This window comes from Malurus melanocephalus, unplaced genomic scaffold (genome assembly GCF_030028575.1).
Source record: "Malurus melanocephalus ecotype Western Australia unplaced genomic scaffold, MMel_1.1 scaffold_78, whole genome shotgun sequence".
NCBI lineage: Eukaryota > Metazoa > Chordata > Aves > Passeriformes > Maluridae > Malurus > Malurus melanocephalus.
In genome coordinates this window covers 649,446-676,113 of record NW_026623310.1, presented here as the reverse complement: position 1 = coordinate 676,113, position 26,668 = coordinate 649,446, and the positions used below count along the sequence as shown (strand labels likewise).

At 39.7% G+C, this 26,668-nt stretch overlaps 1 protein-coding gene across 4 annotated transcripts; it reads left to right on the top strand.

Annotated features, from left to right (window-relative positions):
• Positions 1-2,092: 2,092 nt before the first annotated feature.
• Positions 2,093-26,626, top strand: RCBTB1 (RCC1 and BTB domain containing protein 1). Of its 4 annotated transcripts, none has more exons than XM_057367367.1 (12): positions 2,093-2,149; positions 8,442-8,612; positions 9,498-9,648; positions 10,103-10,269; positions 12,856-13,014; positions 14,075-14,182; positions 15,122-15,264; positions 18,005-18,195; positions 21,202-21,328; positions 21,784-21,935; positions 22,618-22,748; positions 25,684-26,626. In XM_057367367.1, the coding sequence occupies exons 2-12, from the start codon at positions 8,469-8,471 to the stop codon at positions 25,822-25,824; spliced, it is 1,614 nt and encodes a 537-aa protein (XP_057223350.1). In that variant the 5' UTR covers positions 2,093-2,149; positions 8,442-8,468; the 3' UTR covers positions 25,825-26,626. The 4 variants fall into 4 exon arrangements, with proteins under 4 accessions (XP_057223350.1, XP_057223353.1, XP_057223352.1 ...); XM_057367369.1 differs by having other exon boundaries at positions 2,104-2,149; positions 8,462-8,612; XM_057367368.1 differs by lacking the exon at positions 2,093-2,149 and adding an exon at positions 2,727-2,824.
• The last annotated feature ends 42 nt before the right edge of the window (positions 26,627-26,668 follow it).

Here is a 26,668-nt window from a genome sequence, read left to right as displayed (position 1 = left end):
TGCTGGCTTTTACAAAAAGCCAGACTGAGAGAAAAAGAACKGGAATAGTTATTTGCAAGATTATAAAATTACTTCTGCTCCACACAGAGAAATTTTTTAGCTGTTTAGCTTGTAAAGCTCAGACAGTATAAACTTCCTGCAACCACTGTTTAAGGACTTATGGCATGATAAAATTAGTGTGAAAACTAATTAGTGATAACTAAAAAGAAGAAACATRCACTTAAGTGAATTTTAAAAAAACCCTGACTTGGGGCTTGTTAAAACAACTGTTTTCTGCATATGGAAACGAAGCAGGGCAGTCCTGCAGAACTAAAATTACAGTTCTGTTTATGCAGCTCCACCTTTGCACCATTTCCTAGCTATGTCAGGAAAGACAGTTGTTCTGGGCAGACAATTCCTTTGCAAAGCCRCAAACACAAGCTGAAAACAAGTGTTGTGTATGTTCCCTTTCTGGCTCTTTTGGGCCTCCCATGGAGGCACCAATGACATTTTTTAATGTATCTTATTTATGCCTTTTATTCTGTGCTCCAGAACCCCCACAACATATTCAGCAGTACTTTCCCAATGCCAGCAGCGCAGTAAGCAGCAACTTGGCTGGAAAACTCTCTTTTTACTCCGGACCTACCACTGTGCTTTCCTTGCCTCATATTCCAGGGCAGAATTTCTTCAGCATCACTGATTCCCTCCCAGAGCAACCCATCCACACTTGATCCTTGGGTTACTGAAATTCATTTTTCTTTTTTCTTTTTTAATTACAATTTCATCTTTGAAATTAGCTTTCTTCTAAATTGACCACCCCCAAAAAGAGATTAATACCTCCAGTATGCTCAACCCTACTCCTTTATGTTTCAGATCTATCAGCTCCCCACTCCCTGCAACCCCCAGCTGCCTTCTGACCCACTTTCAGGAAAAGAAGTAAATTTTGAGAAAGGAGGAAGCCCTTTCCTGGTAACAACTTTGTGCTAACAAAGGACGTCTCTTGGGAAGGCCGGTTTCCAATATTGCCTTTCCTGGATCCTCCTGCATCACTCAGTCACATACTTGATGTGAAGATGTTGAAACAGCACCATAAAGGGACAAGACTGTGCCAGTGCTAAGGTCTAACAGGGATTTAATATCTACCCCTACCTAAACACCTTTCAAAAGATCCTTAACTTGTCTCTGGGATCCACCGGGGCTCGGGCCTTACTGGCACCTGTTCCAGAAGAACCAGCACGGATCGTGCCACAGGCAGGCTCTGCTCAGCTGCGGCCAGGACAGGAAGCCTGGGCTGGCCGCAGCCCCACCTCGCTTTGTCCTCGGCTCCGCGCCGGTGGACAGAGGGCGGAGGGCAGACAAGTGCCATCAGTTCAGGGAGGATACTGAGTTGCTGGAGCGGGTCCAGAGAAGGGAAATGAAGCTGGCGAAGGAACACAAGTCTTATGAGGAGCGGCTGAGGGAGTCTCGGGTTGAGAGGTTGTTAGGCCTGCAAGAAGGGAGAGACCTCATAGCTCTCTGCAGATGCCTGAAAGGAGGGCGGAGCCAGGCCGGGGTCGGCTTCTTCTCCCAGGTAATTAGTGGCAGGACAGAAGGACAAAACCTCAAGCTGCGCCAGCGGAGGTTCCGATTGTACATTAGGAAGAAATTCTTCACACCAACAGCGACTGAGCATTCCCCGGGAGGTGRTGGAGTCACCGTCCCTGGAGGTATTTCAGTAAAAAGCGGACGTGACACGCAACGCCATTGTGTGGTTGACATGGTGCTGCTCGGCCAAAGGTCGGACTCGATGGTGCCAGGAATCTTTTCCCCTGTCCCTGCGATGCCGCGATCCGCCTGGCGTTGGGCGAGGGAGACGGAGCGGACAAGGGGGAGGTGTCGCGGGCCCGTACATCCGCGGCGCCCAATAGGGAGCGAGCAGCCGCGCACGTGACGGGGCGCGCGCGAAAGGTCAAGAGAGAGGGGGGCCGCCCATCCCCCGCTCTCTCGTCTCCCCGGCGAGTCACGTGATGCGGCGCCGCTCTGCCCCCCCGCTCCCCTCCCGCCGTGGTCACGTGCGCGGGCGCCGGGGGCGTGAGGGGCAGCGGGAGCGGCGGCTCCGGGCGGGACGCGCGGGGCCCGCGCTGGGCGGAGCGGCCGCGGGGAGCCCGCCGGGATCTGCTGCGGGAAGCGGGTGAGCAGCGCCCGCCTCTCGCCCTCCCGTTAGCGCGCTGCGGGCCGTGGGTGGGCACCGCGGCTCTGAGGGTGGCGGTGCCCGTGCGGAGCGGGAGGGAGAGGAGAGAGAAAGAAGGTCCTGGGCGCCAGAATAGGGCTGGGGTGGGGACCCTTAACCCGCGCTCTGTCTCGCCGCTAGTCAGTTTCTCCCCGTAGCCCTCTGGAAGCCTTGTACTGCATGTCTTTAACACAGTGTGTTCTTACGGGTTTCTTCTTTTTCTTATTTTTTTTCCTGGTTCGTGGCGTTTCTGTTCATCCTTCCCTTTTGTCGCCGGCTTCCTGAAGGTTGAGTGAGATGTCCGGCTAATCGGGGGAAAAAGAAAATCCGACAAAAAAAAACCCCAGGAAAAAACTCAACGCTATTTTTTTTTTCCCCTCGCCCGGCTAGGGAACAGTTACAGCGTCCCTTCGGCTTTTTAATGCGCTACTTTTAAATTGAAGGGATATTTGGATTTTTGTGGGTTTTCTTTTTTTTTTTTWTTTYTTTTTTTTAAAAGAGCTTGCAGAGTTCTAATTTGGAAAGCTCTTATAAACTAATGCTAAAAGAATATTTATCTTTTTTATAAGGAACTTGCAGGGTTCTCATTTAGAAAGTTCAAGTGACCCGTTTGTGTTTGTCCTCTGCTGACAGAAGGTAAAATGGGCTTTAATCGTTCTGACAAGGGTGGGATTATGAGAAGTAGATACAAGGCATCATAAAAATGGAAAGGTGTTTGGAGCACAGTTTTTAGGAAGCTGTTTGGGATATGCATTTATTCTTTAGAGCCTTAAAATGAATGTTTTCCCTTGAATGCTTATCTCTCTATGCATCAGATTGAAAGACAGGCATTGCTTTAAAAGATATTCTCAGTGAACGTATTTGATTAGTTGCATTAATGGCTCAGCATAAATAATTTAAAAAATAAAGTTARAAGGCATAGTGTGGTTGCAATTAGATTTTTGTAATTGGAGTTTTGTTATGGTGGGTGTCATCCTAATAAGGTTGKTTTCCTGTGGCTAAACCAGTCATGTTCAGTGGTGTTCACATGCATAGTTTTTTGCTTTTTGCTTGCTCATCTCTCTCAGCTGGTTGCTCAAAGTAAACAGACGGTCTTSTTGTCAGTCCATGAATCAGGAGTTCTTTCCTCCCCTGTATTGCTCATTAAAGACACCCGAAAATAAATTTTCTGAAGGTTTGGAATACATGGGTTTTGCCATAAAATTTTTACTTTGTATAAGGTCCAAGGAAAGTAAATTAAGGCACGTGGTTCCAGGGAGTGCAGTATCTTTTCAGTGGCAGAGAGAATGCCTCAATAACATCCCTTGTTTCTTACAGCTGATTTATGTCAACAGTATTGTTGATAAAATAATACATTGTTTCCATGTTCTTTCTCAATGCCGAAATATGAAATTTAAAAAACCAAACATAAACTGGAGAAAACATGGAGAAGATCAGTGTTATGTGAAGGATTTGACTCTTGGTTGAGGTGTGCTTCAAATTAAAAAGGGATTAAGTGTGCCAGTTGCTGTGTTATTCTAAAGCCAGATATCCCAGCTTTTGTGTTCTCACTGCTATTCCTAATTCCCAAAGAGAATTAGGAAAAATGAAGGCCTGAGCCTAAAGTTTTTCTATGCAGGAGTAGGTCTGCCCAGCTGTAATAAACTGCAGCACTGGAGCCTGAGGAAAGAGTGAAACAAACGTGTGATTGTATTCCAACAGTCTTTGCAAATAAGGGGATAATCTTTGAGGAGTTAACTATAGTTTTTTTTGTTGTGAGTACAATTGCTAGTGTTTTCCTGGTAGGATGTTGTGTTAAGCTATTTTTCTATCCAGCATGGATTTATTTAGCTGAACTGTAAACTCTGTAGAATGGTATCTAAAATAATTTTAATGCAGAGTTTTGTAAATGCTGTTGGGTTTTTTTGTTTGTTTTGTTTTTTTTTAAGGCAAGGATTCACGTTTGCCTTGCATGTGCCACTGTGAATCGACTTGCAGACTTTTTATTTAGAAAGCAAATTACTGAGGATATGACTGTGTAGGCAGCAGATTAGCACAGAATTTTTGAGGGGCCTATGTCTCCAATAGTGTGTGGCTTTTTCTAATTGTGAGCAGATGTAGATGTTTTCCCCCTAATGCTGATGACTGCTCTGGGGTCAATTTCTTTTTCATCTCAACATGTGGCCAGTTCAGTTTTCTTTTTTTGCAAGTCGCCCTTTCTTTCATATTTTTAGCCTAAGTGAAATTCAAGCAGTGATCTGTTTCTGTTCCGGTTTGGATACTGAGGTTGGTGGATCATGTCAGAGATGTCAGAGCCGTGAGAGGAGTTGATATTTATGTAAACTCCCTCTGCTGGTTGATTTTGCAGCAGAAAGAAAGTTTTGTGTTTTATAATTGCTTATCTCTGCACCATGCAGCAGAAATTAACAGTTAAGAGATGGCATACAGTGTTTCTAAAACCAACTAGAGGACCTAGCTTAAGCTCGGGAGTTTTATACGCAAGGTTTTTAATTGCAATTAACTTCAGAGCTGTGTGTTGATATAGGAGAGATGCTCCTTAGAGCTGCTGCTGCCCTGTTGCACACAGAATCTGAGCTGAAGCTTGAGAGGTAATATACTGAGAGAGCCATTAGCATGCAGTGTAAATACGTTGCTTACTTTGGGCTCCATCTAGTATATTTGCTACTACGTTGTTCCTGCAAACTTCAGCTGAGGTGCAGCCCTTGCACAGTGTGTGATGTAGCAGGGTCCCATCAGGAAAAGTAAATAACCTTAGATGGGGGACTGACGCACTGCAGGAAGGGTGAGTGAAGGACACTGGGTTCCTCTGTGCTCCTTCTTGCAGTGACGTGTCTGGAGTCTCCTGGATCAGCAGCCTTTCCTAGCAAGGATTTGCCGAGAAGAAACTTTGCACATGACTGTCCACCCCAGATTCAGGCAAATGTTGGGCAGGGATGAAGTGTGGGTGTGATTGGTGTGAGGGGTCAATCATGGTCACAGAACATCTGCCCTTTTGGAAAGTGTGCAGTATGTCCCACAGGATACTAGATTCATTGGTTTCAGTTTTGATAACACTTGAGTTACTTCACAGATATCTCCATTTACAGTCTTRTATTTAGATTCCTCAAATGCTTTTTTCTTGCTGTAGACTTTTTTTTCTTTTTCTGTGACTGTCAGAACTCTTACTGGAAAATTGACTAGGGTTGCTAAGGAATCCATCTTTAGAGAGAAAAAAAAGTGGTGCTTCTCCCTAGGTGGAACATTTATTTTCTGTGGAAAATGAAGAATAAGTAGTTGAATCAGCTTTCTATGCACAGTTGCACTTAGGAAACAGTATATTAGGCCCAGCAGTTTCAGRTTTGTGTGTATTTTCTCTCTGTTAGACACAATGATAAAGAAAACAGCTGTTGTTGCTACCACAAAAATGTTGAAAGCAAATGATGATAGGTACTCCAGCAAATGGCAGAATCTACGGACAGGAGTTATATTTCAAGAAGAGGGGGAAAGTGTGTCTTTGAGGAGAAACAGGACATACTGCATAAAAGGCAAGAGAGGCTTTTTGTTGTTTCTTTGGTTCAAGGATGTTTGAGCACCTTCAYTGGTTGCTAAACCTGGATAGACTTAAGGATTGAGGCAGTGGCAGAAGCGTTGTCCTTAAGAACTTTTCGGGGAAAACCCCTGAAATAACTGTAGAATTGTAGTAACAGTTGAAATGGTTGAAAATATACAGTGTTGTTTTGGATAGAGCAATGTTAACTTGTTAACAATTGTAAGGATCTTCATCTGTGGATGGAGTTCATTGCTCATATCTTCAGTTTGCAATGTCGCCTGTGCTTAAAAGCTTTTATCTACTGGTATTAGTTTATCTGACAAGATATCAGGTTGAGCTTTGACATGTGGGAAGTGCAGTGTAACTTGCATAAGTTTTGGAAGTTCTTGGAAAGGTTTTGTCAAAGAGCAGTAGTTAACTGAGTCATAAGGAGCAGAAAAGAAGTCAAATGAATTCAAGACCTAGTGCATAGATCAGGAAAGGAGCACGTTTTGAACTGGTTACCTTTAGAGTAGTATAGGTTCTCTGGGTGCTGTAAAACTTACCAATTTGCTAGGATATTCTCTATCAAAATAACATATTGTTTTAACATTCATGTCTTAAATTTGCAGGAGATGTTGAAAATAACTTCAGTGAAGAAAATATTTTTCTTAATATCTAGGTTGACACATTTGTGCTTAGGCTGTTGTATATGAGGCAAGTTAAATAGGTGAAGTCAGAAGGGACACTTACTTGGTCTGCTTAAAAGAACAAGTCATTGCTGCCTTGTTTTGATTGATTGATAGTGTTAAAAGATTTGCCAAAGTGAGGTAACAAATCTTAGCAGTACTAACCTATACTTGTAACTGGACTAGAAACTAAAAGGGCTTAAATGCACYCAAACCTGCTTAGCTATATAGAGTGGGCTATGCCTTGCCATCAGTGTGTGATGTCTGGCCATCAGGTAGACTTTAAAAGTAAAGTCTGCCATCAGGTAGGCTTTAAAAAAAAAAAAAGAAAAAAGGCTGTTCTACAAAAAATTTATTATGAATTTGCCATTTGGAGATTTTGGGTGTTTTCAAGACCTGTTTCTAATGTGAAATGCAGAGATAAGCGTGGCTCTTAGTAAGAGAGGTACCTGTAGAGCAGAGCTGGGCTGGTTGGATCAACATTATGAAATCTGATAAGGAAACAACCTTGCCTGGGTTTTGTTTGTGTTAGGGTTTTTTTTTTTTGTGTAAGATATGTTTCTACATTTTGCATATAGCACAATAAAGCATTTAGTGCTCATCAGAGAAATGCTTTGACTACCTTGAATGCAGCAGTTGAATGGTATTTCTTTGTGGTTGTAATTCCACTGTGACCTCAGTATTTCTCCAACTTAAAAAAAAAAAAACTTATTATTATTACTTCTTTTAAAGTAATTTAACTTGTTCTTCCAGAAACATCTGCACTGAATAACAGTTCACTGCTGTTGTTAAATGGCTTTCTGAGGTCAAGTCTTCTTGCCAGCATAATTTTGAAAACCAGGCATCAGGAGAAAAGAGGCTGTCTTGTGTTCTCACTGTTTTCCATATCTGATATCCAGGCATCATCAAGAAGCAGCCTGAGTTGAAAGTAGCACAGTGAAAAATAGGGGGATTGGGTTGCACTGAAGCAAACAAAGGAAAGGAAAGAACTGAGTGGTGATGAGAGGATGGCATCTGGGTAGAAAAGGCAATTCTTACCCATGGAATGACTCCCTGCCTTTTTGGTTTTTACTGTTTTATGATGATTTATCCTGTCACTGACATTCTGTGGAATTCTTCACCTAATGCTCTCCACATTTCACCAAACTTGCTGATGCCCCTGAGCGTGTATCATAGATTGCTCACACCCTGAAGGGACTCTGCCACTTACAATGTTATGTGCAGAGTTGAATGCCTAGATGAGCTCTGGATGTTTGTGCTGACTGTCAGCTTTGCTCTTGAACTGCTGCAATTGTCCTGAGGAAACTGGGAAGAGAGAGCACTGGAAAAGGACGGATTGTATACATCTGTGTTCATTGGCAAATACCTCTATACTCAGTTGTGTTTTCAGCCTTTAATGTGATYCAGCTTGTTTGCAAGTAACAGATTATGGCAGTTTTACTTATGGCAGTTTTACTTAATTACATTTTTCTGATATGTTTCACTGCCTAATTGCACAAGCTCGTGCTTTCCTGCTCTCACAAATATTTTTTGACTATAACAGCTTTTGATTACACAAGAGATGGCAGATTTGGGTCATGTGCACAACAGCCCCAGCCTTCTTTTTATTTGCAGGTTTCACATATATTTCAACTTCTTGCTTACGTGACATATGTAAGACTACAAAAAAATTTCGGAAGTAAAAATTTTGCACATTGGAATTGCAACTGAAATMCCCTCTGAAATTTCCTTTGAATTCTGCTCTGCCACCAGTAGATATTTGCTGGATCACAAATTTTTCACAAGTTTGCTTTTAAAAGATCAGATGTGTACTGGATATAGTTTACTTAAATATCCTGTTAAGAAAAGGTCTGTTTTTCCAGTGTCCTACCAGTAACTAGCTATTTGTTCACCTAAATACCTGGAAATACAATTACATATTACTTACAGAATACAATGTTTAATTTCAGAGCCATGTGTCTTTTTCTCCGCATAAAGGAATTTACTTTATTGTCTGTTGATGAAAGTGCAAAATACACTTTGTGATAGGCTTTTTTTTTTTTTTTTTTGGTTACAGCAATGTCCTCTTGTTTTTAGAGGCATCATGACACACAGCAGCATCATGGTGGATGTAGGCAAGTGGCCAATATTTACCTTACTGTCCCCCCAAGAAATTGCTTCCATTCGGAAAGCATGTGTGTTTGGAACGTCGGCCAATGAAGCCATTTACATCACACACAACGATGAGGTGAGCCTGTCATCAAGCTGGGTGGGTGCTCTGCAATTAGCTGTTTTCAGAGCCCACTGAATATTTGTGATTRATAGCTTCACAAAAGCATTATGTGAAATTTGTGCTTTTCAAAACTTGTTGGATGTAATGTTTGGTTGTTTGTTTTGGTTTTTTTTTTTTAGTTTTGTATGGGTTCAGTATAGATGGACTATTCAGAAAACTTTCAAATGGTAAAGGCCAGGATGGATTACATGCACTTTTGAAGACAGGCAGTTTTTAAAAGAAGTTGTGGTAGCTTGAAGTTATTGCAAACATGCAGGTATGAAGATAGAAAATGAGGTTATGGCTTCCTAAGCAAAAAATACCGTGGAAGAGAATCATTAAGGTTTTGATGAGTCAGAAACGCTTTATGAGTTAGCATTGTGCTGCTGAAAGAAAACAAGCCAGATGTTCTGGGATGCATTAATGGGAAGATTTCACACAGACTGGATAGAGTAGGATTTTTTTGTTCTCTAGTGCCTTTAGTCCATCTAAAGTGCCTGTAGGATGAGCTTCCCATAATATAGCTCTTTACATGCTTATGTTTTATATGCTGTTTACAGATTGTTTTTAAAGTAAGGTGGTGTCTTCCACTTTTCACAGTTATAGACTTTTTATGGTGCAATTCCTGCAAATAAAAAGACTAACTTCCAGGACTGTAGAAATCTGAATAATTCAAGTAATAATTCAGAAATAATTCCGTTAACATCCAAAGTGCCCTTATGCTAACTCTTGAGGTTTGTTTATTTCCATGTGGRAAGTTTGTGGCTCTTGGGAATCCAAGGTGAAACTATCCTCAGTTAATCCACATCTGTGCATACCTCARTATACATTATTTGAAGTGAGTATTCCTTTGTTTTTCAGGTATTTGTTTTTGGACTGAATTGCAGTAATTGTTTGGGAACTGGAGATAATCAGAGCACAATAGTACCAAAGAAATTAGAAGCCTTATGTGGAAAGAAGATCTCCAGTCTCAGTTATGGAAGTGGACCCCATGTTGTACTTTGTACTGAAGGTAGAAAATTACCATTTAGTATAGAAACTTAAGTTAAAGATTTTAAGTTCCACTTGTATTTAACAATAATGGATTAAGGTGTAATTGTATTAACTTGTTAACTGGCTAATGTACATTAAGAAGTTTTCATTAGTCTTAAGTGGAAGTAAATGGATTTTGTAATAGGTGAAGTTTCCATTTCCATTATGTTGAGGTTGTAGCATTTTACCCTGTCACTTAATTTGTTCTTTGTCTTACCTATGCACTTTCATGTATTTCCACAATCTAGAGTTATGCTGTGATACATGTATATAAAAAAAAAAGTACATAATCTTTTAGTATGAGATGATTCTTGTAGTAGTTTCACTTTTTGTTAACATCCTTTCACCTTCATGTTGGTATTTTCTAATTTCTTAAAATTCTGTCTTAACTTCTTTGGAATTTTTAATGGTTTTCATCACAAATATTTTTGCAGATGGTGAAGTATATGCTTGGGGACATAATGGTTACAGCCAGCTTGGAAATGGCACAACCAATCAGGGCATTACTCCTGTTCAAGTTTGCACAAATCTGTTAATAAAGAAAGTGGTGGAAGTAGCTTGTGGCTCTCATCATTCCATGGCCCTCTCATTGGATGGGGATGTAAGTTGAAACCTGTTTAAATCTTTTAATCTCCTTGAAGTGAATAATGGAGGTGACCTTGCAGTTTGAACTTCTGTTTCTACAGTGTAGTTACAAACATAACCTTTGCTCCTGCAGCCTGAGACTAGGGTGTCCTTTCCTTCAGAGCAGACTTGTAAACAACTRAAAAAAGAAAAAGCCCCAAAAACCAAATTACCAGGCCCCCCGCAAAGAAAGAAAAAGCAAACAACCACAAAGCYAGGGGAAAATAAAGCTTAGTAAACTTTTGTTTCTCTCACTGGAGTGAGACTAGAAAGACGTGCCACTTACAGGTTAAAGAATTGTTTGAGAGATACAAGATGTAGTTTATTTGTTTGCAGTTTTGTTAGTTAGGGGGTATATTGAATTTGTATTTACTGGTTAGCATTTAGTCTGTTTCTTGTAGTCTTGTGTTTCCACATTGGTACTGCAAAAGAATGTTGCTCTGCACACATCTGAGTACGTTGGTGTGTAGCTGATGAAACTGCATTTGGTTTATATCCAAGTCTGGTTTATGCTGTTTATGTAGCTTCAGGCTATGTGTCATGGGAAACACATACAATTAGTTTCCAGTAATGCAGATTGGATGAATGCATGCGCAGTGGAAAAGATGGTTTCAGCTGTGCACTACCAAAAGAAAAGCTCTAGTTTTAAAACCTTATAATAATGAAAATGGAAACTACAATTCTTTTCATCCTGGTAATCTGAGCATATATGTGTTGTGGTCCAGTATGGAATAATAGTGCTGCAGTAATACAAAATATTTTAAGAGTAGGAAAGAGAGATTGTGTGAGCTTAAGTGGTCAGTTTTATCTGAAAGAAGACCCTACACTTAGGAAAGATTTTGTGCTGTCATGTTTGACTTGGTTAGCTGTAAAATTCGGTGAGCATGCAGGAAGGGGAAGGCATTCACACARTACTTATACTAGAGGTGCTAGCTGTTGTGTGGTAGCTGCCTGTGACGGCCATGTTGTCTCGTCATAAATGTGACATGCTTGAAATCTCAATGGAAGCATGGAAATGTCTTTGTGTTGACCATGGAGTTGATATTTGCAGCTTGGTCACCTGTGTGGCTTGTTAATGTACTCTGAGTCCATCCCTGGTGTACCTTGCAGTAACTTGGTCTGTTTGTGCTCTGAGGCTTTACCAGAATTGAGTGTGCTGAAAGAAGCAAAATGTGTTATGCAGCTTTATTTACAGAAAGATTTGGCAGCCAAAACCCTTGTGACTTGATATGCCTGAAGCCTCAGGAAGACACTGAAGTTKGAAGTATTTCTGGAAATACTTGGCATTATTGGTTTGCATGGTTTTTAATGCACTGCCAATTTTAAAAAGAAATATTACATTGATAGTATTGAAGGAATGTGGACATTCATGCTTCTTTGACAATTCTTTGGCATTTTGACCTACCTTCTGAGATTCTCTACCTAAATATTTTCTGTTATTGAAGTATTTTATAAAGCATCTTCAAATATTCAGTAGGAATCAAAGATCAAACAGTTAGAAGTAACAAAAAGCAAAGGACTGATTCCTTCTTTTGTTTGTATTATTTATTGTAAATGAGTTGTGCTGGTGGATGGTCTTTTGTTCTTGACTTTGGTGGGTTGAGATTTCTTTAGTGCTGGTGGAGGTATTTGTTTTTAATRACTTTTAGTGACTTGGTTTGTGTTTGCAGTAAACAGGGAGCTTCTGGCACCAAAGGATGTACAGGCTTCTCATGAGGGTACCTGTCAGTGGGCTTGTACTGCCAAGCATGTCTGTGGAAAGGTGTTTCCAAGAGGGCAAACTTTTGAACTGGGTGAAGCACCAGAGAATGAACTTTCAGAAACAGTTTTATGCCAAGCTGTGGGTGTGTATGCATGTAATAAATGTTGGAGGCATTGAAGCACAAAGTTATAAATGTTTTTTTAATAGCAAGCTACTTCCCTGTCTTCCTGACTTTTGGATAAATGGAACTAATATTTTTGTTTATATTAGTAGTGATAATTTACCACTGGAAACTTTAAACTGACAGAAATTCTGTGTTTTTTGTTAATGCCATTGTGTAAGAGAATTTAGTTGCTGTGAAACATGGGCTRACCAAACCCTATTCTTTCACAGCTCTTGAAGCTGGTAGAAGAGGTATGATGAGTACCCAGCAATAACCTGGTTTAGAGTTCTATGAAGAAAACGACATAGCTCTAAACTGGGGCATTAAAGCATTTCTTTTAAAAACAAATGGTGTTGTGGCTAGCATTCGTTTTTCCAACATCATGAAATTATAAAGAAACCACTATGCTCTTGTCTTACAGTCTGACTTGTATTTAATATGCAAATATGTTCCTTTTGTTTTAGTCAGATGTTCTCATTCTGTTGCAATAAGCTGGAAAAAGTGCTATATTTATATTTGCTCAATCAGTCCTAATGCTGTTTATAATTTTCATCTCTTGAAAATGAACTTTATTCATTTTAGTATGTTAAATAGGATAGTTTACCGAATCTGATGCTGACTACAGGAAGATTATCTATTGCTTTAATTACTGTTATTGAGGCTTACACTGTGTGGTTTTTTTTTGTTTTTATGGAAAGCTGTATGCTTGGGGCTACAATAACTGTGGTCAGGTTGGATCTGGATCTACAGCCAACCAGCCAACTCCTCGCAGAGTTTCAAACTGCTTGCAGGGTAAAATTGTAGTTGGCATTGCTTGTGGCCAGACCTCCTCCATGGCTGTAGTAAACAATGGTGAGGTAAGTGCTGCTGCATTCTCTCATTCTCTTACCTGAACTTACCAAATTGGTGTCTGAATATGGAGAAATGCTGACAGGGAGTGCTCAGGTTAGGGTTGTATTGACAGAGTTATCCGGACAACTTCTGTGAGACCATTTGAAGGAAAACACTGCAATTAACTGAAGATACTGTCTTTAAACATTCCTTCTTATGGCAAAGACTGCATTGGAACACAGTTCTTACCAAGTCTGCAACTGCAAGAATTTGAACAGTTGTGTTAAGCATGTCTGTCTTCATGTTTCAATAGATTATTTAACATTAATAATTAGTCTCAGTTAATTTCTTTAAAACATGCACAGTTAAACAGTTTCTKCAAGGATACGTTGGCTGATCCTGTTTTTTAAATACATAGCTTAATTAYCAGCGACAAACTCAGACTATTCTTTTGAACATTGCCCTCCCATTGTGCAACTGTTCCACTTGACTTAAGTTTATGGTGCTGCTTTGCTTTTAGGTATGAACTGTAACCTCAATTTTGCTACATTTCACCAAACTCGGTGTAGCATTTCCTCATGAATGGAAGGACTGTGAAGTCCCTGAGGTTGAGATGTGCTTTCATTGTACATACATATGTCATGGTGTGTCCACTGTAACAAATATAAAGGAAAAATTAGAGATAAACTGGACTTCCATTTAAACTAATCAGCTCACCAGAACAATTAATTTAATGTTCTTATTCAAAAAAGAGAAAAGCAATAAGGAGAAAGATGGTGTAAAAGTCAACTAAAGTKTTGATGCTTAGAGTGATAATGTGAGAGATTTTGGTGACGTTTATTGGAAAATTCCTAATACTTCAAAGGCTTGTTTTTTATCTTCTTTAAAAGGTAAATGCATGGTTGAAAAGTTGAGTGCAGTAAGTCATTGGAGTATAATTTATATCTTTCAGCCTTCTCTATATTGTTCTTCAAATAGCATATGGTTTTTTTAATAGTACTTCTCTTGGCTTGTGCTTGATACTGTCTTAAATGCTCTATACTCCTAGAGAAGAGTGGCTTCATTTTGTTTTCCTTGTGCRCTCAGGTTTATGGCTGGGGTTACAATGGCAATGGTCAGCTCGGCCTGGGAAACAACGGCAATCAGCTGACACCATGCAGAGTGGCAGCGCTGCACAGTGTGTGTGTGCTCCAGGTATGCCCTGTGTGGAAACGGAAGTGAATCCTGCTGCTAGCTTCTACTGGAGCCCTCTCTTTGGAATATTATACCTGCTGCTAGATTTCACTTGTTCCCATGCTGAATTTTTTTTAGCTCCTATAATTTGTATCATATTGCTTATATAAAGTGCAAGTAAGCTGTAAAATATTTGTTTTGATAAATGCTTGGAAAGATTTAAAGTTAGCTACTGTAACCAGCAGTAAATTATGCCTAGATACAAACTGCATTTTTATTACAAAGGTGAATKAAATGTGCTAGTCAAAGACAAGAAGTGAAGTGAATCAGATGTTCAAAGTGGGTTCTGCTAAGTATTCTAGTATTCTAATTAGCCTTTCGGAAGCAAGGGGAAAGGAAAGACAAGAGCCAAGGGTGTGGATTTGATTGCTTGGGGGTTGGGTTTAGTTTGGTTTTTTTGGATTTTGTTTGGGTTTTCTTTCTAGCTAAAGAATCAAGCTAAAATTCGGGATTTCCTGTGTTTTTAATAAGGTTCTGTAGAGTTGCATGTGATAACTTGTGTTGCAGGGTTGTTGACAGTTGAACTGCAGCACTCTTCATTACAGAGTACTGATACTGTATGATATTCAGAATAATCCAGCTCTGAAATACTTTGAGTATTGCAAGATGTGATTGAAGTTCAGTGTTCTCTATGTGAAAAGAAAGCAGATAGCATGAGAATTGGCCAGTGTGCAGTAAATTATTTGAGAGCAGCCAATTAAAATAATGAAGCTGGGACTTTTCCAGTACTTACAGCTAATGTACTTTGTGTTAGCTGTAAGTACTGAGAAGTAACACATTGTAGTGCTGAATGAAGAATGCCTGAGATGCCTTACCATGAGCTAGGTGAAGGTCATGTGTGTGATATTTTGTTTCTCATCTGTTTGGTTCAGGAGTAACGCTTTATACATTTACTTACAGATTGCCTGTGGCTATGCGCACACTCTAGCACTAACAGATGAGGGCTTGCTCTATGCCTGGGGAGCTAACACTTATGGGCAGCTGGGGACTGGCAATAAAAGTAACCAGCTCAGCCCCGTGCAGATCATGATGGAAAAAGAAAGGTAATCTTGCTGATGCTGTTTCTGGATTGATAAAGTCTGAGCATGTGTTATGCAGTCTCTAGCACTGGAACCATGCATGTATAGGACTTGGTGGATTGTGTTTCTATTGCTAATGTCAAAAACAGAGGAGAGGATGGTAAGTTACTGTTTACAACAGACTAGAGTGCTATTTGCTGTCTTGTAATGGTTATTGAACACAAAACCACTTTGCATTTGCCTCATACTGAAAAGATAATGAATGAATAAGTGTTAGGCTATTCTGTATACGATTCCTTTGCCTAAAACTGGAGCTATGAAATCAAYAAACCAAGCCATAAATCGAGGCCTATATTGAAAAAGTAAGTGGGGGCAAAGGATGCACCACCTTTGCAAAAAGTGACATGTGAGGAAAAAACAAATGTTGAAAGGTCGAAAATAGTTGACCATGAAAACAAAACTCAATTTGCAAGGTTGCTTGAGCTAAGGACAGTTTGTACCCTTTTTTATTAGTGGTACCAGTTAGTAGTTTGTAGTTTTTTCATTTCCTGGACTCATAAAAGAACAAAATTAACCCTTGTCATATCCCTTTCATCATATTTGGGATAGCTCTTTTGCTTCTCACCTACAAATGTACACCTCAATCTCATTCTTTGGACCTTGGTATACAGATTAATGTACCTTGGCTTGGTCTTTAGATCTCTTAATGTGCAATCTCCTCTTAACGTGGAAACACTTCTGCTTGKTTTTTCTCCTCCATTGTCTTTATGGGAAGTCATTCCTATTTTGTGTTGTTTCTCTCACTTACCATTAAATTTAAAACTTTACAGTACTGAAAATGTTTAAGAGTTTAAAAAATGGGTAGGGGGAAAGAAGAAAGGAACTATCACAATAAAAGCCACTGAGATGGGACTAATTTGTGAAGGAACTGACACTAGCAAAATGAAATATTCTTTAAAAAGCAGTGGAAGAGAAATGTGTACATTTGCAGACAGCAATTTTGTTTTGTTAGTGATTTATTTTGTGAATGAGTTAAGGGGAACTGTTGCATTTACAACTGTATGTGAACTCAAGCATGGGGTTATAATAAAACTGACATTTGTTCAGTGACTGAAGGAAGGAGAAAATATCATAGAACTTCTGCCTGGAGTCTAAGGAAGAGATAAGTCATCTTGCTTGACTTGGCTTCCTTGGAAACCATGCTAAAAGTGGGTGTGCTGTCGTTTCCCATGGAGCACATTATTGCTGCTCCTGATCTTCTGGTTTATGTAACTCTTTTGTCATTTATATTTAATGCTGGCAACAGTTACTTAGGATGTTGCATTTGGTGCTATCTTGAAGAATATTGCACATATAACTTGTAAGGAACGTTTAGACTTTATTTTGAGTTAGCTTGGGGGAGCAGCTGTGAGGGTCAGCTTCCTGACTTGTGATGTTTAAGGTCCATGCTTAGCATGTTACCCTGGACATGTACTACATGTACATATACCCTGGACATGTACTATATGTACATATACCATACATGTGTTATAGTACATGTTCTGCTGTATTTCTGAAGTATGGTATAGTTATKTAAAACGAAGCATCTGTTCTGCTAAGGAAGGAAAGTTTAGAGAAGGAAGTAGTTTAGGTGGATAGCTGTGACAGAAAGYAAGTTGTCCCTCAAATAAGTGCTCTGTCATGTATCTTGTAGGGATGCTGATCAGTTTTCTATCTGCTGGAAATTTTTGATACATATATTGAAAGTGATTCTCTAAGTTTTATCTTGAAATAATTTTTGCACTTAAAATGTGAACTTTGTGCTAAAGAAGTGGTTCTTGCCTCTAAATCTAACTCTACATGAATATTGTTCTGTAAAGGAGCAAACATTTTTGTATTTGTATTCTTAGATTGCTTGAAAAGGTATTTATTTGTTCTAGTTGATGTGTTTCTGGCACAAAAGCATGAAATCCTCTGATGCAGTTCTATCACAGAGGAAAAACAGGAAAGCACAGCCTTTATTTTGAATGCTGGAACCTCCCTGAATGCTAGAAGCCTCCCTTCTGTGCAGGCTTATCACATGCACAGAAACTCTAGCAATGTCTTTGTGGTGTTTTAATTGGAATTGTGTTTCTTCTCAGTTATTGTTAGGCTACAGATAGGAATCTAGGAATTGTCTGAGCAACGGGAGGACAGTATAGATAAATGTGTATCAGCATCTTTAGTATTCTAGAAAACTCTGTGAGGTGGGTGAAAGGATTATGTAGACTTTATTTAGAAAACAACTGTAGCACTTATAGGATTCATTCCCCTCAAATGAGGCACTGTGCTTCATGTTGAATTTCAGTGTTGAGAAAAGTAATCTTAAYAGCAAAAGAAGAAGTACAGGCAGTGGGTCATTTCAGTGTTGACCCACAGAAATCAAATTAAAAAGGAGTAAAAGAAATTTCTTCTTGACAGTAAGTGTCCGGTGTGGGTTGGTTTTAAATGGGAAAAACAAAACTTGTTTTTTTTCTTCATCCATGGTTTCTTTTTCCATGGTCAGCTGATGAGAATGACATATTGTAATCAGATACTGATTTAACTAAAATCTACAAGCAAGCTGAAAATGTCATTGTGGGTTTTTTTAATACTGTTCAAGCAGTGTCATATTCCTGCAGGATAAAAAACCAAGTACAGGAATGTTGATGCATATTTTGAATGGCTGTGTTTTGGTGAGGCCTTTGGACAAAAGTCACTGGATTCCATACCTGTGAGTGTCTTACCGGGTTTCTTGTGTCCACAGGGTTGTGGAGATCGCAGCCTGCCACTCTGCGCACACGTCAGCTGCCAAGACCCAGAGTGGCCAGGTGTACATGTGGGGCCAGTGCCGGGGGCAGTCCGTGACCTTTCCCCACCTCACCCACTTTGCCTGCACTGACGATGTGTTCGCCTGCTTTGCCACCCCTGCCGTCATGTGGCGCCTGCTCTCTGTGGGTGAGGTCCAGCTCCCACTATCCCTGTGTCATTTGTAGTGATTTGTACAGGATACCACTTCCCTGGCAGGCTCCTGTTTCAAGGAGGGTCAGCAGCTAGCTGTTTTTTAATTCTGAAGGAAACAATCTATTTCAGGAGCTGAGGATTCAGGGTAGGGTTAACAAGATTATTTGCCAATGTATATTCTAAGCAAACCTTGTTTTACCATTGCATTGTGAATACTGTATATTTCTGACATTTGTGTTATTTGAACGCCATATCCAGGAAAGAATCCTGAGCCATTTAGCAAAACTTTTTTTTTTTCCCTCTTAGAACTTCCTTTTTGGAAGACTACTCCGTAGGCTTGTTTTTTTTTTGTATTTAAAATCTGGCGTTTGAGTGTTGTCTCTAGCTTTCCCCTCATTAGTATTTGCCTCCTAATATGAACATGAAGGAGCGAATCTCTGTCCTACGTTTCATGTTTTGAAAGTAACAGAATTCCAAGTTTTCATTTTGTGAGATGATTTGTCTCAAGTCTATTTAGTTTGACATTTCTCAAAGACAGGAAAGCTTGTAAATAATCCCTGTAAAACAAGACTCCTATATAATTGCTTTTTTTGTTGAAACTCTCTTCTTATGCTACCTTGGATTACTCTGTGGGATGCAGTCTCTGYGTTCAACAAATAAGCTCAAATTTTTTTTTTTTATTTTCTTTGATCCCCATGCTGTTAATTCTTATTTGATCTCAAATAGGCTATAAAGGGCTTAGTTTGCGCTTCCTGGGAAACATGGTGTTTTCATATTCAAAAACATAAGGATTTCATTTTAGATCTGCTGCCTCAGTTCTCAAGATAATTTAAAAGATCTAATCTATTTTTGTATTGACAACAGAACCTGATGTTGTTATTCCCCCTACAGAACTTTTGTGAGCAATGGATCACATCCTAAGTACCCTTTTCCCAGACTCAGACTTTACTATTGTATGTGGCTTGTCTTAACCCAGCTTCTCTGTGTTTGACTTCTCATATAGCATTTTACCACATTTGTAGAGGTCCAGATAACATCATCTCATAACAACATCTCATCTGTAGGGGAAAACTTAGTAGTGTTACTGAAGAGAGAAGATTAGCATGGTGTGGTCTGCTCCTGATTAAATCTAAAGTCTGCTTTTATCCTATTTGTCACTTTCTCCATTCTCTAATCCTCTGCAATATGTGCTGGTCTTGCTCTCTCTTGCCTCCACCTCTTGTAGAGGTCTGATCGTTGTCCAGTCTGTTGCTTTTTGCTAACAGTGAGGACTGTCTAAATGACATCTCCCCACTYCCAGTACTTTACAAGTTCCTGGTTTTGTTGAAGTATTCCCAGATTGAGTGTAAGCAGGTGTCTGATCTCTGTACCTGTACTTTTATTCCTCTTAGCCTTTGGGAATTCCTCCCCACTTATTAATCTTACTGATTATTTAAGTCAAAAGAATTAATTCTGTGGGCATTTTTAAATCTCAATTTTTCCATTTGCAAGTTTTCTTTTCCCATCTGTTTTAATCATATAGGATTAAACCCACCTTTTTGCTTTTTATGGGTTTTTCTTTTTATGTTTTGTTTTCATTGTGAGAACTAACTCTGTGTAAAGGTTATTGTTCTACTTCCAGTTATGATGGCTCTGCCAAAAAAAAGAATCAGCCAGTCAGAATTGGCTGTGTGAAGTACAAATCTACAGCCTTTTTGCAGGACTGAAAGTATTTGGAGTGAAAGTTGATCTGCATAGCTTAAGCTAAGCTCATGGGCTAGCAAAAAAATTCTCACGAGCAAATGAAGGAAGATTGGAGCATGRTTTAGTTAGCACAGAGAAGATGCAGCTTCTATGGATGATTTGTGTAAATCAGAGGAGTGGAAGCTCTTCTGTGGCACAAGCGTTACTTGCCAGTTCTGAGTAGTTTGTTCCAGTTGTATTTCTTTTTAAATACTAAATTATTGTGTCCCTAGTGGTGAAGAGGGATTTGTGGATTGTATATGGATGAACAATAGGCGGTCCTGTGGGACACAGGAGACAACATTACATTCCRTTTAGTGGAAATCCACTTTTTTTTCTTTTTCATACTTAACTTCTTAGAAACCACATTTTTGAAACACACTTTTAAGATGCATCAAAATAATGGGTCCAGTTAGGTTTCCTAAAACTTCAGAGGCCTTACTTTACCAGAAGCCTCAGACAACCTGTGCTGCAAGTCTTGTATGATTTCTAGAGACACAGAGTGGGACTTCTGTGGGACCAGTGCCGTAGGCCTTAATAGAGAGAACTGTGGTATCTTTGCTTTAATTCACTTCCAAAGTTGCTGAGGTTTTGTGTCCTTGGTTGTACCAAGAACACAGTGTCTGCTGTCTTGCTTCTTCAGCAGCACTGCTGCTGGATTTTGTGTTGTTATAAGTGACTCATAGACTGAGTAACTGGTGTCAAAGATAGTTTGTGCTAATGAGCCCTGGCAAAGACCTCATCAGCCTGCAGGCTGTAGCCAGTCTGCCAGCACAGAAAGGTGACCAAGTGGTGACATATTCTCTTTTTAGGCTCAGCCCCAGGCTGTGTCAGTGTGGCTGGCGTGCTGCACCCTATGTGCCCAGTGAGTTCAAGGGTGTTGCAGACCCCTGCTGGCAGCACTGTGCAGGTCAGGGGGYARAGCTGAGCTGGGCCAGCACAAGCASTGAGCTGCCCAGAGGCTGGGAATCTCGTGGGTGGTGCCCACAAGGAGAATGAGTTCCCCAGGTACTTTCCTTGGTGCTGTGCTATGGGATGGAATGGGAACTGCTGACCACTGCTGCCTATAGCTGTTGTCGAGCAGCTCTTCCCAACAGGAAGTGCTATTGGATTAATTAATTCTTCCTGTTTTGCTGCTAAAGCCAGTGGAGCCCTGACACAGATCTGTTTTCCTTGACATGCTCTTAGCTGAGTTGCTAGCTTTAATTAGTGACGTGTGTGTTCCATTTAAGATGCTTTTAACATCTTGTTTTGTTTGTTTTGAAATTGTTTTTGTAGAGCATGAAGACTTTTTAACAGTAGCAGAGTCTCTGAAGAAAGAGTTTGACAGCCCAGAAACCTCAGACCTGAAGTTCCGTGTGGATGGAAAGTACATCCATGTCCACAAAGCTGTTCTGAAAATCAGGTAGTGATTTCATAGCTCTTGTCTGTACAGAATGACCTCTTAGTGTATCATCAAAGGGGCAAAAAAAAACCTAAGTGGGAAGGAGGGACCCCTAAATCTGTAGTAGGTAGCATTCATGTACCCATAATAGCTTTAAATGAAGTGATTGTAAAAGGGGTGGTCTACATTCATTTTCTGCTGAGCCTGTTTGTAACTAAGATAAAAAATTCTGTTAAGTTTGGCTGATTGCAATATATACACAGATGGTGCTGTAGCATGGATGAAATAGGACTTTTATTTCAATGCATAGCAGTCTACAGTGTTAGGAATCAAAATGTGGACCGCTGGCCCTGATGGGGCATGGTGAAATATTTGTGAGTATTGCAGAGTGCCCCAAATATGTATTTCTGGGGGACCATAATGTAACATTTGTGTGTTTGTATAATAGTGTTCCAGATGATGTCTTTGTCTTGTAGGTGTGAACACTTCAGAACCATGTTCCAGTCCTACTGGAATGAAGATATGAAGGAGGTGATAGAAATAGACCAGTTTTCCTACCCTGTGTATCGTGCCTTTCTTGAGTATTTATACACGGACAGCGTTGACCTTCTGCCTGAAGATGCAATAGGTACTGCTGATGGTCCAATCGTGTTAGAAAGCAGCATCCAGAAAAACTGGGTCAGAGCATGCAGAATCAATGACTGAATAAAAGCTTCTGGCCTTGCCTATAATTCATTTTACTGGTGATTAGTTAAGTCGTCTTTAAAATGCTGTTGTAGAAAACTGAACTACAGCAAGAATGGTGGTATTTTGAAATAAACTGCGAGCAGTTTTTCAAGGTTGAGAGAGAAACTATTTCTCTGGGTTAAAATACTTGCATATTTTGCTGAATTGAGTCAATTACTGTTTGGCATAATATCAAAAAGTCTCAATAGATGTAATCAGAAGGAGGCTTGTACAACAGAGCAAGCTGTAATTCAAGTCCATATTTTGATAATAGGTTTTTACTCATGTTACAGTGCCTGTTTAGTGACAGTTCCACTCTTGCAAGCCACTAGGTATCTAAGTCAGTAAGGCAACTTTCATATTTACAGAGATTAACAGGAGTTAAGCATGAGGTAATAAAAAGCCTTTCTTCACCTGTAATCTGCATTTTCTGAATAGTGACCTACTTGGAAAAGGCACATTATAGGGATACAGAGCTTTGCACACAGAATGCAGGTGCAATCTGTACCCCAGGAGCAGAAACTGATGTTGAAAGAGCAGAGATCATTTTACAACTGACTGATGCAATGGTGTTTTAATTACAGGGCTTTTGGATTTGGCTACTTCATACTGTGAAAACAGACTGAAAAAACTGTGTCAGCACATTATCAAGAGAGGAATTACTGTGGAAAATGCATTTTCATTACTCTCTGCTGCTGTCAGATATGATGCAGAGGTAAACTTCTAAAGTTCAATCTCTTAAATGGATGGCTACTTCCTGACTTATACTGTGGAGTAAAGCAGCCTGTTACATTTTGATATAAACTCTTTTACTTTCAGATAATGCTATTTGCCACTTTCAGAATTTGAGAATTTTGAATTTATAAAAACTGAATTTGTCATGAGATGTGCCTTCTTTTTTTATTTTTGTTTTTCCCCATAAACCAGTACTGGGAAGGTGAACTAGAACACAGGTATTTCTGAGGATGGAAACACTAACTCTGAAATGAGGAAAGGGTTTAAATACCAAAAAATGAAGTAACATAATGAAAAGCAGTCTTTTAAGCATTAAGTTACTTATTTGTAAAGGCAGTGTGTTGTGTGGTGACGTGCTGGTAGGTTGGGGATTGACTGCATTTGCGAGTTTTTTGGTTGGTGGGGTGGGTTTTTTTTTTCTTTTTGTTTTGTTAGCTATGATGAAATAGATTTCTAGTTTTCACAGTATGCAAATGAAATGTCAGGATGAGAACTGCTTTGTGGGCCTTATAAATGCTGAAGACAGAGGAACAGCGTGTGGAAAGGGGTGGGGAGGCGAGTGAAACTTCCCTACTAGATCACTAAAGGACTCCTTTGGGAACTATTGATGGGGAAGTATTCCTGGGCCTGCGTTGGCTGTTTGTGTTTGTAGTACCTGTGCATTGTGTTGGCAACTTTGCAACTGGTTGGTTTTGAACTTGCTACTTACACTTATAATGCAATTTTTGAAACTCAGTAAATCAACTCGTTGCTTTTCCTTGTACTTAATTTCCAGCAATTGGCATGCAGGTTGCTCTAACTTACTTCAGAGCCTTGAAGTGTGTTGCTTGTTTGATCTTACCCAAAAAGCTGTGTTAATGTCTGTTGTGGCTTCCGCTCTACTGTAAACAATGATGTCTTTGGTGGGAGCTCATCGAAAATAGGAAGATTTCCATATTTTAGCCTCCAGAGGTGGTTTGTGGGATGGGTCTTCAGTGTGTGATTGATTCTGCTTGTAAGAGCTGTTAAAAAAGCAAGCAGTTACTGTGCCTTAGTTGTGCCTCACTAGCTAAGTGAAATTAGAACTATAGGCTTAAATGCTGCTTCCAGGAAAGAATGGGTGACACTGCRGGGTTGGGCTTTAACATGTTGGGTTTACATGCTGTAATGCTGGCTGGGGGCTTGGAATGGCTGATGTTGTTCATTCAGGAGAGTGTGTGCCTCGAAGTCACCAGTTAAAAGAAGCTGCTTCACTAATTTAAAATACTTCTGATGTGAAACACCTGCAGTTTCTTACGGTGACTGACTGAAGTGRCTAAAATTACGTCAGGGCTGGCTTCTCATTGTAGCATTTAAAATAATCCTTGGCTGTACCTTGTGCCTTTATTCACCTAAGTCTATATTAAGTAGTTTGCTGGGAGTGCATCCATCTGTAAATGAAACGTAGCCTTTCTTTTGATACAGAACTTTAAATTTTCCAGAGTTACTTACTAACACTACAATAATTCTGTTTATTGTATGCTTCTGTTGCATTGACTTAGAATATGAATTTTTTAATAAAGCAGTGCAAAATACTGTGATGTGTATGATGTAATTTTCTTCAAAATGCTAGTTAATTCTGTTGTTTWAAAAAAAATCAGTGTTCAGTTCTAATAAGCTTGTCTTTTTTTGTTGCACAGATGCCACACAAGTCAAGATCTGCAGCTTCARAATGCCTGGTTTTAGGCCAGGATATATTTTTGTTATTGTTGTATCAAGAACTCTCACTGGCACACACAGTTGCTTTAGCTTTCAGTATTGACCTTAAGAGAAAACATTAATATTATTCAGTCTTTCACACCTCATGGAGCTTGAAGGGCTCTGCAAATTTGTTATTCCTTTCTGTAGTGCCCAGTCTGCTGAGAGCCAAGGAAGGATGTGTTCTCACATACAGAGACTCCYACAAACATCTAATAAAGAAATGAGAACAGAGTCGAGAGTTGCCCTTTCGTCAGGGCTGCGGCATCCTCCTTACAGCRGCTTAGATCTGCACCAAAGAGTAGATTTCTTCCTCAGAAGAGGAGTTAGAAATAATCTGAGTGGGAAGTGTTCTATGGGCATCCTTACACTGACAAAGACTCTGCCTTATGTTCTTTATTTAATATATCCTCTCTATTTGACATCAGCCAGGTGCAGTGATGGTTGTGAGGCTTTCCTAATTATTAACTGGAAGGCACTTCTAAGTAAATGCAACTATCTGGAGCCCACTTTCTGCAAGAATTGCTGTGCTGCACTGTGCTACAGTACTGCTTTTGAATCAAATTTGGGAGACCTGTGAAGTACTTTGTAACATGAGTCTGCTKCTAATGCACAGAAAGACCTGCTTAATCTTTCCTTTACAAACTRTTTGGTCAGGATACACTTGGATTGAGCCTGAGGACATGGAACTTCCAGACTATAGCTAAGCCCTTAAATAAGCAGGAAGGAAGTCAAGCCGCCTTACAAATAGATTTGAGTTTATATTATGGAAAGAAAGAGCTGAATTTTCTTTATCCACAGTCTTGGTTATGCATCATTACCCCAAAGTCTCCTATTTGTATTGGAGTTTCAAAGCGGTCAGTGAATGCAGATGAAACTCTTCGAGTGAGAGAACTTAAAATATGTATTTCTCAGAACAGCTGATTTTTGTGWCTGCTGCAATATAATGAAAAATTTTGGTTACTTCCCCTTGTAACTGCATTTACATAGTGACATACATGGGTAGAATTTTTATTTTCTGTTGCATTTACCTAGTGACTGTTGGGGGAAGTCTTGGAGAGCCACTGGGTGTGTTTGTCAAATACTCTGCAAAAGTAAAACATAAACAGGCATTTGTGCCTCAATGAAATTTTTTTGTGATTGAAAGCAAAGATAAAAGCAAAGATAGTAACTTTTTCTTTTTTTTTTCTCCTGTTTAGGACTTAGAGGAATTCTGCTTTAAGTTTTGTGTCAATCATTTGACAGAAGTGACACAAACGACAGCATTTTGGCAAATGGATGGTCCCCTGCTAAAGGAATTCATTGCTAAAGCCAGTAAATGTGGAGCCTTTAAGAACTGAAATCAGGCTGTAAGTCATGATGTTCAGGCGGTTCTTTTTGCAGCTACAATGTAACTGTGTGGGTCAAGGCAAGTGTTCCTGGTCTCTTGGACCGGAGGATGTGAAAGGCCTCAGTGAAAACAAAATGTTTCCAGTGCTGGAGAGTGAGCTGTTGTAAAAATGTCAAGCAAAATATTCACTTGCATTTAGCAAATCTGGATGGTGAAACCAATTCCAAGATTTCAGGCAGAGAGGAAATGCTGCACCGTGTTAAGGATTCTGGCTGGTGTTCCAGACTCCAGACTTGTCTTTCCAGCCTAGGAAATGTCAGTTCTAGCACTGCCTGCTGATATTTTGTATTAATTGATTGGGGTTTGAAGATAATCCGACTCGAGCCACTAAATGATGTCACAAAAATCATTAACTCCCTGGGATTATAGAGCAGCAAATGGGATGGTTATCTCTTCCTGCATTTGCATGATTGTGAATGAATTGGCCATTTGCTGTGTGTAATTAACCAAGCGTATCCAGTGCTTCAAGTGTGCAAAAATAACGTATCCTCAAGGCCTCTGCAAGTGACTTTGAAGGAAGACGTTACTAGGAAAACTAATTTGAAGTAAATCTGTATTTGGGTATATTTTAATGTAAGTTATAAGGTGTACACTGTGTAATCTGTTCAAACAATATTTATAGTGCTTAATGGAAATAATTTCCTCTTCAGTGACTTCAGATTACATTGGTTCCCTTGGAGAGGGAAGGGAAAGCTGCCTGGGGTTTTACTTTTAATTATTGTCTAAATTAAAACTACATATAATAAAATTCACTTTTTTGTACCTCTTCACTAGCGAACTTTGGATTTTGAACA

What these genes read in the sequence shown, in the direction of transcription:
- RCBTB1 (XM_057367367.1), top strand. Translation starts at nt 8,469, where the DNA reads ATGACACACAGCAGCATCATGGTGGATGTAGGCAAGTGGCCAATATTT. An exon ending in ATCATGATGGAAAAAGAAAG is followed by an intron (nt 15,265 to 18,004) that starts GTAATCTTGCTG and finishes TTGTGTCCACAG; the next exon opens with GGTTGTGGAGATCGCAGCCT. An exon ending in TCTGCCTGAAGATGCAATAG is followed by an intron (nt 21,936 to 22,617) that starts GTACTGCTGATG and finishes TTTTAATTACAG; the next exon opens with GGCTTTTGGATTTGGCTACT.